This window comes from Trichechus manatus, unplaced genomic scaffold (genome assembly GCF_000243295.1).
Source record: "Trichechus manatus latirostris isolate Lorelei unplaced genomic scaffold, TriManLat1.0 scaffold00186, whole genome shotgun sequence".
NCBI lineage: Eukaryota > Metazoa > Chordata > Mammalia > Sirenia > Trichechidae > Trichechus > Trichechus manatus.
In genome coordinates, this window is record NW_004444122.1 from 831,538 (window position 1) to 848,814 (window position 17,277).

General features: G+C 46.5%; 1 protein-coding gene across 1 annotated transcript in view; it reads left to right on the forward strand.

The window, feature by feature from the left end:
- ACSBG1 (acyl-CoA synthetase bubblegum family member 1) overlaps positions 1-17,139 on the forward strand; it is a 41,476-nt gene extending 24,337 nt beyond the window's left edge. The window contains exons 7-15 of the mRNA XM_023741665.1: positions 4,762-4,842; positions 4,932-5,081; positions 5,433-5,609; positions 6,342-6,523; positions 7,492-7,722; positions 8,491-8,708; positions 13,610-13,749; positions 14,289-14,535; positions 16,072-17,139. Coding sequence (XP_023597433.1) covers positions 4,762-4,842; positions 4,932-5,081; positions 5,433-5,609; positions 6,342-6,523; positions 7,492-7,722; positions 8,491-8,708; positions 13,610-13,749; positions 14,289-14,535; positions 16,072-16,157 — 1,512 coding nt within the window. The 3' untranslated portion in view covers positions 16,158-17,139. The remainder of the gene's footprint in view (positions 1-4,761; positions 4,843-4,931; positions 5,082-5,432; positions 5,610-6,341; positions 6,524-7,491; positions 7,723-8,490; positions 8,709-13,609; positions 13,750-14,288; positions 14,536-16,071) is intronic.
- The last annotated feature ends 138 nt before the right edge of the window (positions 17,140-17,277 follow it).

Below are 17,277 nucleotides of genomic sequence, written 5' to 3' on the forward strand. Positions count from 1 at the left end.
TTTTTATCCAGTCTGACAAAATTGTCTATAAATCTACCATTTTTTTTTTCACTTGTTTTCTGTTTATCCCATTTGTTCTTTGTTCCATTTCTCCTGACTTTTTTGAACTGAGGGTATTCGTTTTGTTGTGTTCTGCCTGTGCGTGAGTGTGTGTGTGTGTGGGTTTGCTTTGTTTGTTTTTGGTAGCACGTTTTATCTGCACCACTGGCATATTAGCTATACCTCTTTGTTTTATTATGTTAGTGTTTGATCTAGGATTTACAATATGCATCTTTAACTTATCACAGTCCACTTTCAAATAATATTGTACCACTTCACATGTATATAAGAGCATTACAGCAATATATTTCCATTTCCCCTCCCATTGTTTGCGTTACTGTCATGTTTTACTTCTACACGTGTTATAAACCCCACAATATATTATTACTGTTGCTTTAAACAATGAAGTGTCTTCCCACATATTTATCATTTCTGATACTCTTCATTTCTTTACGTAGATCCAGGTTTCCATCTGACAGCATCTTTCTTCTCTCTTAAGAACTTTCTTCAACATTTCTTGTAGTATAAGCCTAATGGCAACAAATTCTCTTAGTGTCTTTTTGTCTGAATAAGTGTTTATTTTCCTTAATTTTTGAAGGATGTTTTAATTTGGTTTAGAATTCTACGTTGACAGGGGTTTTTATTTTGCTTTCAGCACCTTAAAGATGTCATTCCAACGTTTTCTCACTTGCAGAGTTTCTGGCAAGAAGTCCGTGATTTCTTATCTTTGTTCCTCTCCACATAAAGGTGCCTTGTTTCTCTGGCTGCTTTTAAGAATTTTTTTCATCCTTGGTTTTCAATAATTTGACTGTGTGGTGTCTTCGGGGTGATCTTCTTTATGTTTATCTTCTTTGAGGTTCGTTGAGCTTCTTAAATTGATGGGTTTATAGTTTTAATCAAATCTGGATATTTTGTAATCACTTCCTCGAATATTTTTAAAATATTTTCCAAGACTCCAATTACATGTATGTCCCACAGGTAATTTTTTTCCAGTTTTTTCTCTCAGGACTTCATTTTGAGATTTGTGTTTAAGCTTTTTTAGGGCAAGTCTTTAGATAGCTTTCTTAGTTCCCTAGTGCTGCAGTAATAAAACATACCACAAGTGGGTGGCTTTAAGGAACAGAAATTCATTTTCTCACAGTTAAAGAGGCTAGAAGTTCAAATTCAGGATGTCAGCTCTAGAAGAAAGTTCTGCTTTGTCTCTGTCCACTTCTAGTAGCTACTGGCAGTCTTTGGTGTTCCTGATGCATCTTTCTCTGCAGTCTGTCTTCCCCCTGTGTGTGTGTCTCTCTCTGTCTATTCTCTTTCAGAAGTGATAATGTTTAGGATCCACCCTACTCTGGTATAACATCATTAACATAACAAAATAAAACCCCTATTTCCAAAGAGGGTCATATTTATAGTTCCAGGAGTTAGGACTTTAACATAACTTTTTGAGGGACACGGTTCAATCCATATCAATAGCCTTTAGCCCCACTAGTAAAGCATGATTCTTCTGGGATCCTTACTGAATGCCGTATGTATTCAATGAGGGTCCTCCATTCTGGCTGATGGAAACATGAACAATTCCTGGCCTTATATGTGCTCTTGTTTGTCTTATAGCCCCAGTAATTGTTCTTTCTCCAGAAGTTGGTTTTTTTCCCCAGGTTTATAGAGTTTCACCCTATACGTGTGCAGACTGGTATTCAGCCAAAGATTCAAGAGGGCCCGCCCCTAAGCAGATTTCTGGAACTCTTTTTCTACATAGTTCTCTCCTCTCTAATATTCTGCTCCACAAATTCTAGCCATCTCCACTTTCCTGACCTCTAATCTCTGTCCCCTCAACTCAGTGAGACAGCCAGGTTCTATGTGGGTTATCTTCTTCCTCTGCCATAGTCCAGAAATTGCCTGCAGGCAGAAAGCTCAGGCAACCACAGGCTAAAATCACTTGTTTCCTGTCTCAGAGATCATAATCTATGCTGCCTGTAGTCCAATGTCTGAAAACAGTTGTTTTACGTGTTTCGTCCAGTTTTCTAGTATTTACAAATGGGAGAATAGGTGTTACTTCTTTGTGGCCAGAATCAGAAGTCTCAGAAATGCATACTTCTTAAAACGAAAAAAAAAAAAAAAGTCATGAGTTCATACTATTTCTGATTCAAAGTTATATTGTGGGGTTTTAACTTATTTTCTTTGCTTTTATCCTTGCATTTCTTTTGTCTTACCTTAAATCTTAGGTCCTAACAATATTAGTCTAATTATTTACTTTCTATAATTGTTGTTGCTGTTGTTAGGTGCCGTCGAGTTAGTTCCGACTCATAGCAACTGTATGTACAACAGAACCAAACACTGCCCGGTCCTGCACCATCCTCACAATCGTTGTCATGCTTAAGCCCATTGTTGCAGACACTGTGTCAATCCGTCTTGTTGACGGTCTTCCTCTTCTTCACTGACCCTCTACTCTACCGAGCATGACGTCCTTCTCCAGGGACTGATCCCTCCTAATAACATGTCCAACGTATGTGAGATGTAGTCTCACCATCCTTGCCTCTAAGGAGCATTCTGGTTGTACTTCTTTCGAGACAGATTTGTTCGTTCTTTTGGCAGTCCATGGTATATTCAGTGTTCTTTGCCAACACCGCAATTTAAAGGCATTAATTCTTCTTTCGTCTTCCTTATTCATCATCCAACTTTTGCAATGCATATGAGGCAACTGAAAACACTATGGCTTGGGTCAGGCACACCTTAGTCTTCAAGTTGACATCTTTGCTTTTCAACACTTTAAAGAGGTCTTTTGCAGCAGATTTGCCTGATGCAATGCGTCTTTTTTTTCTTGACTGCTGCTTCCATGGGTGTTGATTGTGGATCCAGGTAAAATGAAATCCTTGACACCTTCAATCTTTTCTCCATTTGTCATGATGTTGTTTATTGGTCCAGTTGTGAGGATTTGCATTTTCTTTATGTTGAGGTGTAATCCATACTGAAAGCTGTAGTCTTTGATCTTCATCAGTAAGTGCTTCGAGTCCTCTTCACTTTCAGCAAGCAAGGTTGTGTTATCTGCATAACTCAGCTTGTTAATGAATCTTCCTCCAATCCTGATGCCGCATTCTTCTTCATACAGTTCAGCTTCTTGGATTATTTGTCAGTATACAGATTGAACAAGTATGATGAAAGGACACAACACCGATGCACACGTTTCCTTACTTTAAACCAAGCAGTATCCCCTTGTTCTGTCCGAAAGAGTGCCTCTTGATATAATACAAAATACATAGAGATACATATAAAATAATTTCAAAATAATAGTCTCAATACTATTACCAACAATAAGACTACTGAATAAATCTTGGAAGTTATTTTTTTTGCCCTAAAATATATGCCACGAAGGAAGGAAAATAAAAATGCAGTGTTCTGAAATCCCTTGATGTAATTCTTTCTTTGTGTGTGGTTAGGTCATCAACTTGGTATATAGTCAGGTTCATTTCTTTCCGTTTGTTTTCAATTTTTAGGGAATCATTTCCTTCCCCCTTTTCATATAATTTTATTTTTCAAATGATTATAACATTTACCTGATTTGAAAGTCAAAATTATATAACAAGATACACTAAAAGGAGTTTTACTTCCATCCCTTTCATCTTACCCTATTCCTTTCCTCCGCCTATAATCCATTTGTCTGGTTTTCAGTTTAACCTTTCAGGGTTCCTTTTTGTAAACAGCAGCTAATGCATGCATACATACATATCCATATATTCACATTCTGTCCATGTTCATTTCTTACAAAGATAGCATACTACATACATTTCTACACATATCTGTTTTCACTTAATAATATATCTCAGAAACTGCTCCGTATCAGTATGTAGACATTCCTCTCTCCCCACTCCCTCAACTTTCTCTTTTTTTCTACAGTTGCATAGTACTCCATTGTGTGGTTGTATCAGAGTTTATATAGCCAGGTTCCAGGTCATTTGGAGGTTTTCCTTTAGTAGAGAGTCACTCCCAGCTCCCAGCCTATCCCCACTTTTACTGCTCCAAAGTTCTTTAAGATAGAAAAATTATGGGAGAGGGTGCCAGTTGTCCTGCTGGGGTCAAAGGTCAGAGATGGCATCATGGATAGAATTGTGTCCCCCAATAATATGTGTCACTGGCTAGGCCATGATTCCCAGTCTTGTGATTGTCTACCATTTTGCCATCTGATATGATTTTCCCTATGTGTTGTAAATCCTACCTCTATGATGTCAGTGAGGCAGGATTAGAGGCAGTTACGTTAATGAGGCAGGACTCAATCTACAAGATTAGGCTGTGTCTTAAATCAATCTCTTTTGAGATATAAAAGAGAGAAGTGAGCAGAGAGACAGGGGGACCGCATACTACCAAGAAAGTAGAGCCAGGAGAATAGTGAGTCCTTTGGACCTGGGGTCCCTGTGCTCAGAAGCTCCTAGTCCAGGGGAAGATTGATGACAAGGCCCTTCCTCCAGAGCTGACAGAGAGAGAAAGCTTTCCCCTGAAGCTGGCACCCTGAATACAGACTTCTAGCCTACTAGACTGTGAGAGAATAAACTTCTGTTTGTTAAAGCCATCCACTTGTGGTATTTCTGTTATAGCAGCACTAGATGACTAAGACAGATGGGGAACCCAGAAAACTTTGCCACAAAGTGCCTGCCAGGCAGGCTAACACCTGGAGATAGAGTCTTCTCAGGAGTGACTTTTTTTTTTTGAAACCTCATATGCTTTTTTCTGTCAACACAGATCTGGAAACATTTGCCACACCTGAAGGCAGTAGTGATATATCAGGAAGCTCTTCCAAAGAAGATGGCCAACGTATACACGGTATGGGTAGTGGGGCCTTGGACATCAGGTGGGGCCTGTCTGGGCCCACCCAGTGACCTGGAATGCCCATTCTCCCCACCTGGCCACAGATGGAGGAATTCATGGAGCTGGGGAATGAGCTACCAGAGGAGGCCCTGGACACCATCATCAGTGCCCAGCAGCCCAATCAGTGTTGCGTGCTGGTCTACACGTCGGGCACCACTGGGAGCCCCAAGGGTGTGATGCTGAGTCAAGACAATGTAGGACAGATGTCCCTGACGTGTGGGGTTGGGCTGTGGATGGATCTGGGGCAATGGTCCTGCCCTGACAGCCCCTGGGGAGGGCTCCTCTGGTCCCTCGGCTCAGAGAACTGGGATAAATAGGCCAGTCTACCGGTCTGTGGTTCAGACTGAGTCCAGCAAAGGGAAGCTGGAGGGAGGGGATGCCTGTACCGGGGTTTTCCAGGGCCTGTGGAGATGCCTGGGAGGGTGCCCACTCTGGAGGGAGTCCCTGAAGGAGTAGACCCAAGCTACCAGGGTGGCCACAGATGTAATAAGCACTGCCAGGGCTGGCTTGTGGACCTTGCTGGGGCACATCTGCCTGTCCTCCAGATCACGTGGACAGCACGGTACAGCAGCCAGGCCGGCGACATCCACCCAGCGGAAATCCAACAGGAGGTAGTGGTCAGCTACCTGCCCCTCAGCCACATTGCTGCCCAGATCTATGACTTGTGGACGGGCATCCAGTGGGGGGCCCAGGTCTGCTTTGCCGAGCCTGACGCCCTGAAGGTCAGTCTGCCTCTCTGCCCATATGGGTGTTTGAGTAGGTGTGCAAGGGCATACCCAAGTGTGGACTCGTGTTTGTGGGCCTTGTGTGTGCATTTGTGGGTATGCTATTCCCTGTGCACTTACCAGTCAGAATTCTTTCAGCAGCAATTAGCACATCCTGACTCAAATGACCAAGAAGGGAAATCGATCACATGACCTAAAGGAAAGTTTAGTCAGAGTGGTTCAGTGGGTCCAGAACACCATCAAGCACAAGCCATCCTCAGAGGATGGTCCAAGATGGCCACAGACCCTCCCTGCACCCCAGTCTCCTACAACCGTATCAATTTTTTGGATCCCTTTTAACAGTGAGGAAAACTTTTCCAGAAACCCCCTAGCAGACTCCCTTGCCCTCATTGGTCCACACGGTGTCACATGCCCATTCCTAAGCCAATCACTGCTTAGGGAAATGGAGATTCTCCACCTCCTGGGCTGAGAAGGGACTGAGGTCCTTTCGAAGCATCTGACCATCCTGATTTCTGAATGACAGCAAAGAGGGGTAAAGGGATGGCTGATGAGTGGGCAGCCAACAGTATGTGCCATAAGTTGGGTGCAGGTGTGTAGGTGCACCTGTATGCGCTAGTGTATGTGTCGGCATGCCTGTGAGGTGTGTGCACATCTTACTGTTGAGAGGGGTCTCCTGGACTCGGGCTGGCCCTGAACTGGCAGGCCTGCCCTCTTGCTGGCTGTGAACAGGGGAGCCTGGTGAACACACTACAGGAGGTGGAGCCCACGTCCCACATGGGAGTCCCGCGGGTGTGGGAGAAGATCATGGAGCGAATCCAGGAGGTGGCAGCTCAGTCTGGCTTCATTCGGCGCAAGATGCTGCTGTGGGCCATGTCAGTGACTTTGGAGCAGAACCTCAGCTGCCCGGGCAGGTACAGAGGCCAGGGAGCAGGAGGCCTGGGGAGGCAGCAGGGTTGGGTCATAACCTCAGTGTCCAGCCATGGACCTCATAGGTCAGGCTTGTCCTGGCCCCACTGACCTGCCAATTCTAGGGGACCCCAGTGCAGAAGCCCTGTCAATGGCTGGGTCTGAGCCCCCATCCTTTTCCCAGGCCCCAGTGGGGACAGTCACCCCATCTTTGGGTTCTGCCTGGGAGGACTGACTTATATCCCCTGAGAAGCGAGTTCACCACCCTGGGAGCAGCTCCTGCCCCCATCTCCTGACCTCAGTGGGTGGCTAGAGGAGGGGCCGCAGTGATGGAGGCCACCCTCCCCCAGAGCATCCAAAGTGACCACTATCATCTCTCCACCCACACCCTTTTGATTCCTGTTCGATTTCCTACAGCACTGGTCTATAGGAAGGTCAGTGGGGAAAATGTGGCTTGGTTTCAATTAAGAAATATTTTCCATTATCAGTGTATCTGTGAAACTGTATCACATTTCATGAGACATGTATACACACGCCTGCACACCAATTTCATTTGCACAGACATGAAAATGAATATGCATGAAAAATATCACTCGTGGGCTTCAAATGGGATATACACGTGTGTACGTGTATGTCTGTGCATGTATACTTTCAGTCTCTGCACATGTGTATTATTATGTGTGCAAATTTGCATGCATCTGTGTTGTTACCTGTAGAGAGCTGAATCTGTGTGCCTTCCTAGTTCAAAACACACTTGTACACAAGTACACGCATGCATACCTACATTTGCATTCATGCAGCAGGGCCAATGTTGGGCAGGGCCAATATTTGAAATATTTAACAGCATTGGCACCAACCAGTCAGAAGAGACCGTTGGAGTGGCAATACCAATGTGTACCCATTGAATACTCAGCCTTTTAATGTGTGAGTATGTGTGTGCTTTCTTCTGCGACAATTCTCCCTCTCCCGTCAGCGACCTGAAGCCCTTCATGACCAGACTGGCAGATTACCTGGTGCTAGCCAAGGTCCGCCAGGCGCTGGGCTTTGCCAAGTGTCAGAAGAGCTTCTACGGAGCGGCCCCCATGACCACAGAAACACAGCACTTCTTCCTGGGCCTCAACATCCGCTTTTACGCGGGCTATGGGCTCAGTGAGACCTCAGGCCCCCACTTCATGTCCAGCCCCTACAACTACCGACTCTACAGGTGAGGCTTGAGGCTGCGGCACACACACATGCCCATGTATCCATGAGTCCTTGAGACGACCCTTGATGCCCAGCCAGCTGGGGGCCCTGGAGATCCTTTCCTCTTTCCATATTCATTGTGCCCCAGAGACCCAGCCACTGGGCTGTGGGACCCCCCGGGTGGCAACATTGCCATCTTGGCCAAGTCTCTTGCTTCTCTGAGCCTCGATTTTCTCTTCAGTCACGTGGGGGTGGTTTGGTGGCAGTCTCCGCCACTGTACCACATAAATCTGCGGTTAAAAGCAGCCTAACAGCCCAGGCACCCGCTGAACATGGTTCCTGTGGTGGAAGAATTTCCCTTTGCCCCCTCCCTCCAGTGGGGTGGAGACTGTTAGAGGTGTCCTGGGATAGCTGATGGTCCAGGTTCCAGTTGGGGTGGGAGCGGGGGGCCACAGCCAGCCTCCCAGTGGGCCGGAAGGCAGGCAGCTCTGGGGAGTGATTTGAAGGATCCTCTGTTGTGCTTATAAATACCTCCCATCTCTGCCGGCCCATCACAGTGCTTGAGGCTCCACCTTTAGCATTCCATTCATTCATTCCCCTAAAAAGCTTTTATGAACCCCACTTTTCAGCTCTAAGCTGAAGTAGCAAAATAGCAAAGCCCGCAGAGGGAACACCTTATAGACATCAGGGAAGGCTGAGAGGTTGCCCCCCCACCCCGCCCCGGGGGAGCTGGCCTTGGGCTTGGAGGAACCGGCTCCCTCTGACCACGCCTCCGGCCCGGCGGCCCTAGCTCCGGCAAGGTAGTGCCAGGCTGCCGGGTGAAACTAGTGAATGAGGACGCGGAGGGCATCGGCGAGATCTGCCTGTGGGGCCGCACCGTCTTCATGGGCTATCTGAACATGGAGGACAAGACGTGTGAGGCCATCGACGCCGATGGCTGGCTGCACACGGGCGACGCCGGCCGCCTCGACGCCGACGGCTTCCTCTACATCACCGGGCGACTCAAAGGTGAGCGCGCCCCGCTGGCCGTCAGGGGTTCGAGGCTGCGGTGAGCCCGGGAGAAACAATACTCCCGCCAATAAAACTCGCTACCAAGTACCGTTTACCTACTACCCTAACCATTTCCAAGTACCTTTCCTGACATCGTTTTACTCACTCTACACACTTGTGGGGCAAGTATGCTTATTACCCCGATTTGTTGATGAGGACACCAGAGAGGCTAAGTAACTTGTCCAAGGTCACCTAGATGGCATTCAAATCCCCCAGAAAAACAAGGCAAGTTTTTTCCGGAAGATTTGAAGGCATAAATACTATGTATTTCTATATGCAAACACGGATATGATACAGAGCAGAACACAAACTGTATATTAAATTAAAAATAAAACATGAGACTTCAAGGAAATTTCCCCGCAGAGGACTTGGCTCTCCCCGGGAAGTTGGGGATTCCCCCCCGGAAAAGGTGCTTTGTTTACTTTGCCCCAGTGAGTGTAATATCCGCAGTAACCATGCGGGAATCACGCGTCCCATTCCACAGGAGAAAGTGAAGCTCAATGAGCGAAAGCCCCACTGAACCGGGATTCGAACTAACGGTCTGGCTGGGGCAGAATCTCACAGTGTTTGGGATCTAGGATGCAAAGGGCGGTGAGCCCTGGCCGGTACTCTCGCGAGGCTCTGGGCGAGACGGGTGGCCCGAACGCAGTCCGCTTGTGCATGCCGTGGGCGCCGCCTAGTGCTCTCCTTGGTAACGGCAGTCCTAGTGCCCTTGATGAGGATGCTGCTTCTCTTAGGGCTCTCCCAGTGACCCGCATCCCTGCACAAGAAGGGATAGTAGTTTCCACTCCCACCCAAAAATATTTTTTTTCGGAGTTGGTCCGTCTTTTAAAAATAGTGTGGTGAGAGGTTTTGTTGTCGTTGTGGTTGTCCCTATTCGGCTCCGACTCATGACGACCTTATGTATAATAGAGGGAAGTGTTGCCAGGTCCTGCTCCATTTTCATGATCCTTGACATGTTTGAGTCCACTGCTGTGGCTATTGTGTCAGTCCATCTCACTGAGGGTTTACGTTGTTCTCCTTAACCCTCTAGTTTACCAGCCGTGATGTCCTTTTCTAGCGATTGGTCTTTCCTGATGACGTGTCCAAACTAAAGGTCGCTTCTAAGGAGCATCCTGGTTGTATTTCTTTTAAGACTGCTTTGTTCATTCTTCTGGCAGTCCACAGTATATTCAGTATGTTTGTCAACACCACAGTTCAAACGCATCTGTCTTAGTCATCTAGTGCTGCTATAACAGAAATACCACAACTGGATGGCTTTAACAAGGAGAAGTTTATTCTCTCACAGTCCAGTAGGGTACAAGTCCAAATTCAGGGCATCACCTCCAGGAGAAGGCTTTTCTTTCTCTCTGTCAGCTCTGGAGGAAGGTCCTTGTGAAGCACCAGTCTTCTCTTGATCTGGGAGCATCTCAGCGCAGGAACCTCAGGTCCGAAGGACACGCTCTGCTCCTGACACGGCTTTCTTGGTGGTTTGAGGTCCCCAACTCTCTGCTTGCTTACCTTTCCTTTTATCTATTGAGAGATAAAAGGTGGTGCAGGCCACACCCCAGGGAAACTGCCTCTACATTGGATCAGGGATGTGACCTGGGTAAGGGTGGTGTTACAATCCCACCCTAATCCTCTTTAATGTAAAATTACAATCACAAAATGGAGGACTACCACACAATACTGGGAATCATGGACCAGCCAGACTGATACACACATTTTCGGGCAGACATAATTCAATCTATGACAGCATCAATTCTTCTGTCTTCCTTTTTCACTGTTCAGTTTTCGTGTGCATGAGGCAAGAGGTAGGGGTCCAGATGTATTTTCTCCATATGCATATACAACTGATCAGTACCACCTCTTGAAAAGACCACCCTTTCCGCCATTGCCTTGCAGTACCACCTTTGTCACAAGTTAAGTGGCTGTGTATGACAGGTCTGTTTTTTGGACTCTATTCCATTCCATTGGTCTATCTTGCACCAATACTCCAGTGTCCTAATTCCTGTAGCTTAATGATAGGACTTAATATCTGGCTGTCTAAGTTCTACAGCCTTGGTCTTCATCTTCAAGAAGACCTTGGATATTTTTGACCATTTGCACTCCATATGAATTTTAGAATCACGGAGTCAATTTTCTTTTAAAAAAAAAACTGTTCGGGATTTTTATTCCATTGAATCTATAGATCGATTTGGTGAGAACATACATCTTTACAATATGGAGTCCTCCAGTCCATAAACATGATATAGCACCCCCTTATTTATGTTTTTAATTTTTCTCAATGATGTTTTGCAAATTTCAGTGTGAAGATTTTTGCACATCTTTCCTTAGACTCATGTAGTTTATGTTTGATGCTATTGTAAATAGTGTAATTTTTAAATTTTTGTTTTCTGTTTCTTGCTGGTATATAGAAATGTGATTTTTTTTGGATATGGACCTGGTATCCAGTGACCTTGCTGAATTCACATATTAATTCTAGAAGTTTGTAGATTCTTTTGGATTTTCTATGGACATAATCATGTCATCTGGAAATAATGACAGTTTTGTTTCTTCCTTTCTGCGTTAGTTTCCTAGGTCTGCCATAACAAATCAACACAACTGGGGTAGCTTAAAACAACAGACATTTATTCTTTCCCAGTTCTGGAGGCTAGATGTCTGAAATCAAGGTGTTGGCAGGGCCGTGCTCCTTCTGAGGGCTGTAGGGAAGACTCTCTCCTTGCCTCTTCCGAGCTTCAAGTGGTTCCTGGCAAACCTCTGGTGTTCCTTGGCTTGTAGTTGCCTCATTTCAATTTCCACCTCCGTCTTCACGAGGTTATCTTCCTTTTGTGTGTCTGTATCTGTGTGTATGTCTGTAAATCTCCCTCTCCTTATAAAGACACCAGTTATTGGATTTTAGCCTAACCTAATCCAGTGTGACCTCATCATAACTTGATTACATCTGCAAAGACCCTATTTCCAAATAAGATTATATTAACAGATACCTGGGGTTAAGACTTCAACATATCTTTGCAGGCACATGATTCAACCCACAACATTTTCCAATCCTTATGAACTCTTTTTTCTTATTGCGCTGGTTAGGCCCTCTAGAATAATGCTGAATAGAAGTGGGGAGAGTGGTCATCCCTGGTTTGTTCCTGATCTCGGGGGGAGAGTTTTCAATATTTTAACATTAAGTGTGTTTGCACTGGATTTTTTGTGGATATTCTTTATCAGATTAAGGAAGTTCCTTTCTATACCTAGTTTGCTAAAAGTTTTTATAGTGAATGGGTGTTGTTATACTCGTAGTAAAAGATGCTGGTAAGAATGGGAGAGAGATGACAAGAGAAAAGGGCAGGAATGAGGAAGCAATGATGAGTTCTACATGTGGGCAGCTAGATTATGTCTTTCCACATTTCCAGAATCTATCTTTCCTCTCCATTCCACTTCTGCTGCCCTAGATAAACCCTGATCACCTGGACTCTTGTGACCTGGTTTCCCCTCTGGCCGGCTTGTCTCCTTAACCACTCTTCACCCCAGTCATCAGAGTTTGCTAAAAATTTGACTCCAGACCATTCAGTGGTTCCCACCTGCCCACAGTTCTGTTCCTCACACAGCACTGGAGGCCTCTGTAATCAACCCTGCTTCCTCTTCAGCCTTTCCTCGTTGTATTACCTGCAGCTAAAGGCCTTTGTGCTTCTACATATATTGTACTGTCTGCCTGTCGAACCCCTATTCATGCTTAACATTCAGCTGGGCCAGGGTGTGCCCCCCTGTCCCACTGCCCAACCACACTGGGATCTCCCTGAAGCCAGAGTCTGTCTTGTTCTATTCTGTCCCTCATGTCCAGCACAGAACCTGCACACAGAATGTGACCAACTAATCTTTGTTAAATTAGATAGAATCAGGGGAACAGGAGTGCAGTCTAGCTACCATCAGTCAAGGACATTTATTAAATACCTACTTATTACCATATAGTAAGCCATCATTCAGAAGACAGAAGGCCAGTACATTGAGTGCCTAAAACACTGGCCTTGCACACAGTAGACACTCAATGAATATTTGAATGAAAGAATGAACCAACAGATGAATAGGTGGATGCTATAAAAGCTCAGAGAAGGGACTGGTCAATAGACTGGAAGAGTTGGAGAAGGCTTCCTGAAGGAGACAACTGAGCTGGTCCTTGAAGAATACAGTCTAGATGACAGCTAGAAAGATGGGGAGAGGGCATTCCAGTGGGGCAGGCACAAGCAAGGTGAGAGGCGCCATAGCAGAGCACGCAAAAGCACAGGCTCTGGAACAGGACTGCTTGGATTACTTATTAGCACGTGACCTTAGGCAAGTTACTTAACCTCTCTGTGCCTCAGCTTTCTCACCTGTAAAGTGGTAAGCATGCTGCTTCTTTACAGGCTTCTTGTGAGGATTAAATCAATCACTATATGTAAAGCACTCAGCAAGGTGCCCGGCACATGGTGAGTGCTATGGAAGTGACAGGAGTGGTTGGCATTAAGCAAAGGCGGTGGGGGAAATAATAATAGGCTATTCAGAGGGCGGGGTAGGGGGTCCTCTGAGGATCTTGGTCTGGCAGAAGGGAGCTGGGGATGTCTGAACAGAGTCTCACTTGATGAGCAGAGGAGTTGGGACCCCTAAGTGATCATTTGTCCTCTGGGGACCACCAGTATCCCCCAGCAGGCATGAGGTGCTCCTGAGGGCCTGGCACTGCTTCTTGGCTCCAAGTAAGGGGGCATCTCTGGGCCTCCCCAGTTCCTGAAGTCCGAGTTGCCAACAATGCTTCCTGCTGCTCTGGCCTCCCCGGGCTGTGGCTGAGGGTTGGGTCTTGGTTCAGCCAGGGCACCTGGACTAAAGCCTGTGCCGGGGCCCTGGCCTTTTCTCCCCAGAATTAATCATCACAGCTGGTGGGGAGAATGTGCCCCCTGTGCCCATCGAGGAGGCTGTGAAGATGGAGGTGCCCATCATCAGCAATGCCATGCTGATCGGGGACCAGCGGAAGTTCCTGTCCATGCTGCTCACCTTGAAGGTGTGTCTGGGGGGCTCTGGCCCAGGAGGAGCAGCCGGTGGGTGGCCTGTGGGTCTGGCTTAGGCAGAAACCACATTCAGCCTAGGCCACATCTGGATCTCATGGCTCCAATCTGGAATAACTGCAAATAGAGCTGCCTTCACTAAGGGCCAGCCATAGCACACAGAAATTCCTTCTGTCCCCAGTGGTACACTTAATATACTGCTGTGATGATCCTTTACATGTGACCAGTATGTTCCAGTTTACAAAGTGCTGCTGCCCTCATTCCCTCAGCAGATAGTCTCCCAGGGCAGTAGACAGGGCAGGAGGTATTGTCCCTGCTTTACAAATGATGACTTCCTTGGCTGAAATCTTCCAATTCTCTGACCATTACTCCTTCCACCACACCATGGGGCTCAACAGTCAGGATAGCATCCTACTCATTCTAGAACCATCTCTTTCAAACAGAGCTCACAGACATCAGCAATAAGACCTCCTCAAAGACCAGAGCTTGGGTCTTCAGACTGAGGCTTGGGCCTGACTGATCTCTGACTTTCCAGTGCACTCTGGACCCAGACACCTCTGAGCCGACCGATAATCTGACCGAACAAGCTGTGGAGTTCTGCCAGAGGGTGGGCAGCAAAGCCACCACAGTGTCCGAGATCGTGGGGAAGAAGGATGAGGCCGTGTATCAGGCCATTGAAGAGGGGATCCAGAGGGTCAACCTGAATGCAGCTGCCCGACCCTACCACATCCAGAAGTGGGCCATTCTCGAAAGGGACTTCTCCATTTCAGGTGGAGAGTTGGGTAGGTGTCTTCTTTTCACTATCTCAAGGGCTAGGAGTGTCTGGGAGGTGCTCATTAAATGAGGCAGCCATGGCAAGTGCAGCACTTTGGTGACACCCACTTCCTTCCTGTGGGAAGATACTGATTGCTGTGGGCAAGGGCTTGTGGTTGTGTAGAACCTGTTGAATATATGAGATATGTGCTAGAACTTATTAATTAGGACAGATAACATTTAGCTTTGCCTTGACCATGAGACTATTTCCCCTTGAAATCACAATGAGAACATCAAGGCTCTGCTACCGTTTAGGCTGGAGTCACATGGCTCTAGGGATGAGACTACTGTGGGCTTCTGTAGAGTCAGCTCATGTGACAGGTAAGGAAGATGAAGCCCCTTTGAACCGTGGTACAGAGAACTAGAATAGACCTTTAGAGGCCTCTGGTGCAGCCTCAGCTGGAAGGATAAGGTCACTGTTGGCTGTAGTATCATGGGATGCTCATGGCACAAGGGAGAGATGGAAATGGCATCTTCAGTGAGATTCCCTCAAGCCCATCAAGGCTGAACCCAGATGTAGCTCTGCTCAGCCAATGCTGAGATGCAGAGTCCTTGAGCATATCTGGTTGGCGGGTGCTAACTGAATGCAAGGTCAACCAGATGGAAGATGCGCTGATATAGTATATAAATGACTTTGATTTTTACATCTCCAGTTACACAGCCAAGGGTGAGGAACAAAAGCTACCCAGGACCTCAAATCAAAGCCCTTTCTATCTTGCTTTACAGGGGGGCACCAAGGCCAAGAAAAGTGATTAGGGGAAGACCATGGCAAGCCCCCCAACCCACACCACAACCAGGGCTTGTCCTCTGTCCCATCATAACCAATCGAAGCATAATGTCCAACATCCGCATGAACTTTCACTGAAATGCAGAGATGATTTGTGTATTGGTTGTCTATTGCTGTGTAACAATTACCCTTCAAAACCTAGCAGCTTAAGACAACATTTTTTATCTGTGTCTATAGGTCAGGAACCCAGGAGCGGCTTAGCTGGGGGGTCCTGGCTGAGGGTCTCTCATGAGGTTACAGTCAAGATGTCTTCTGGGGCTGGAGAATCTGCATCCAAGCTCATACATGTGGTTGTTGGCAGGCCTCTGTTCCTTGCTGGCTACTGGCTGGAGACCTCAGTTCTTTGCCAGTGGACCTTTCCATAGGCTGCCTATGTGTCCTCACAATATGGCAGCTGGCTTACCCCGAGAAGAATGACCCAAGAGAGAAGAGCTCAAGACAGAAACTGCAGTCTTTTTATAACCTGTTCTCAGAAGTGACATATCACTTCCTCTGTACTCTATTGGTCACATAGACCATCCCTGGTACAGTGTTGGAGGAGACTACACAGGGTGTGGGTGCCAGGAGCAGGGGTCACTGCGGGCGTCTTGGAGGCTGGCTGCCAGTTTGTCTGGCTTAATTCGAGTTATAGGATTCATTCAGTCTGGATCTTACCACACACCTTCTCAGATTTCTCAAGAGCTCAAGCCTCACTCATTCCTTTCCCTTTCTCTTTTAGGTCACACAATGAAACTGAAACGGCTCATAGTTCTGGAGAAGTACAAAGATATAATTGATTCCTTTTACCAAGAACAGAAAAAGTAATCAGGGGCTGCCCTTCCAGTCTGTTAAATAGATGGCTGGCCTTTGGGGGCACTTTTCTGCCTCCAGAGCCTCTTCAGTATGGGCACGTGGACTTCTGGCATGTCTGTTAGCTCTCCAGGTGAGGGAGGGTATGGCTCTGCACTTCCATTTGCCACATCTTAGGCCAACAATAGCTGAAAATTCTGGAAAGCTTCACATGTGGATTCTTAGTTTTAATTCTGTTTTAAGTATTGCTTTTTGTTCGAGTGACAAGCGAAATCAGCCCTTCTCCAGAACTGATGAGCAGATCATTTTTGGCCTTAGTTCCAGGTAGATTTAACAAGCGGCCAGCTCACGTAACAGGCAAGCCGGCGCGGACTGTGTGTATGCCGCGGGGGAGGTGGTTTGTATTTTGGGTGTGTGCTGCAAGGAAAGTGGACAGCCATAACTCACCAAACAGCCTGACTTCCGGCCTGAGTTACCTGGAATCCTACTGGACACTGCCAACCCTATCATTCCATTGCCAGGCACTCCTCAGCCACGCACATGCCAACTGACTTGACGCTTAATAAAAATGCTGCTGTCTATTTGATTGTATTTAATGTGTAATTTGAATATTAAACCTTTTAACAGAGCTGTCGACAAGTACCTGAACTGTCAACTGAGCAGGCGGGATCTGTGCAGAGTAGTGGGTCAAACAGAACAGGACTGTGTGCAACAGAAACAGGAGTGACCACTAGTACCCTGGAGTAATAAGCAAAGGTGCAGGCAGGGTGCCAGTGAAGCATTCCTGTGAAGGCGGCCCGCCTGTCACCCTCCCACTGTGAATACTTTAAGCAGCCCATTCTTAGTAGCAAGCTAAGCCAAAATAACCCAAGGCACCTATACAGGAAGCAGGTAGAGAAAGCAGACATCTCAATCAGTTTTGGAATTCTTTATTAGTACGAACCCAAGAGCCACTGATAACTAGCACAGCCCAATAAAATAGAGGAAGCAGCAGTTTAAACAAAGTAAAACACATATTAGATTGTAAGATTGGTTACAAGTCTAAAAGAGAGCCCAGCCACAGACATTTTTTGCAAAGAAACTCCTTTTTAACCTGGGTACATGACGCAAAACCAAAGGTTTGCAATGAGTTGTC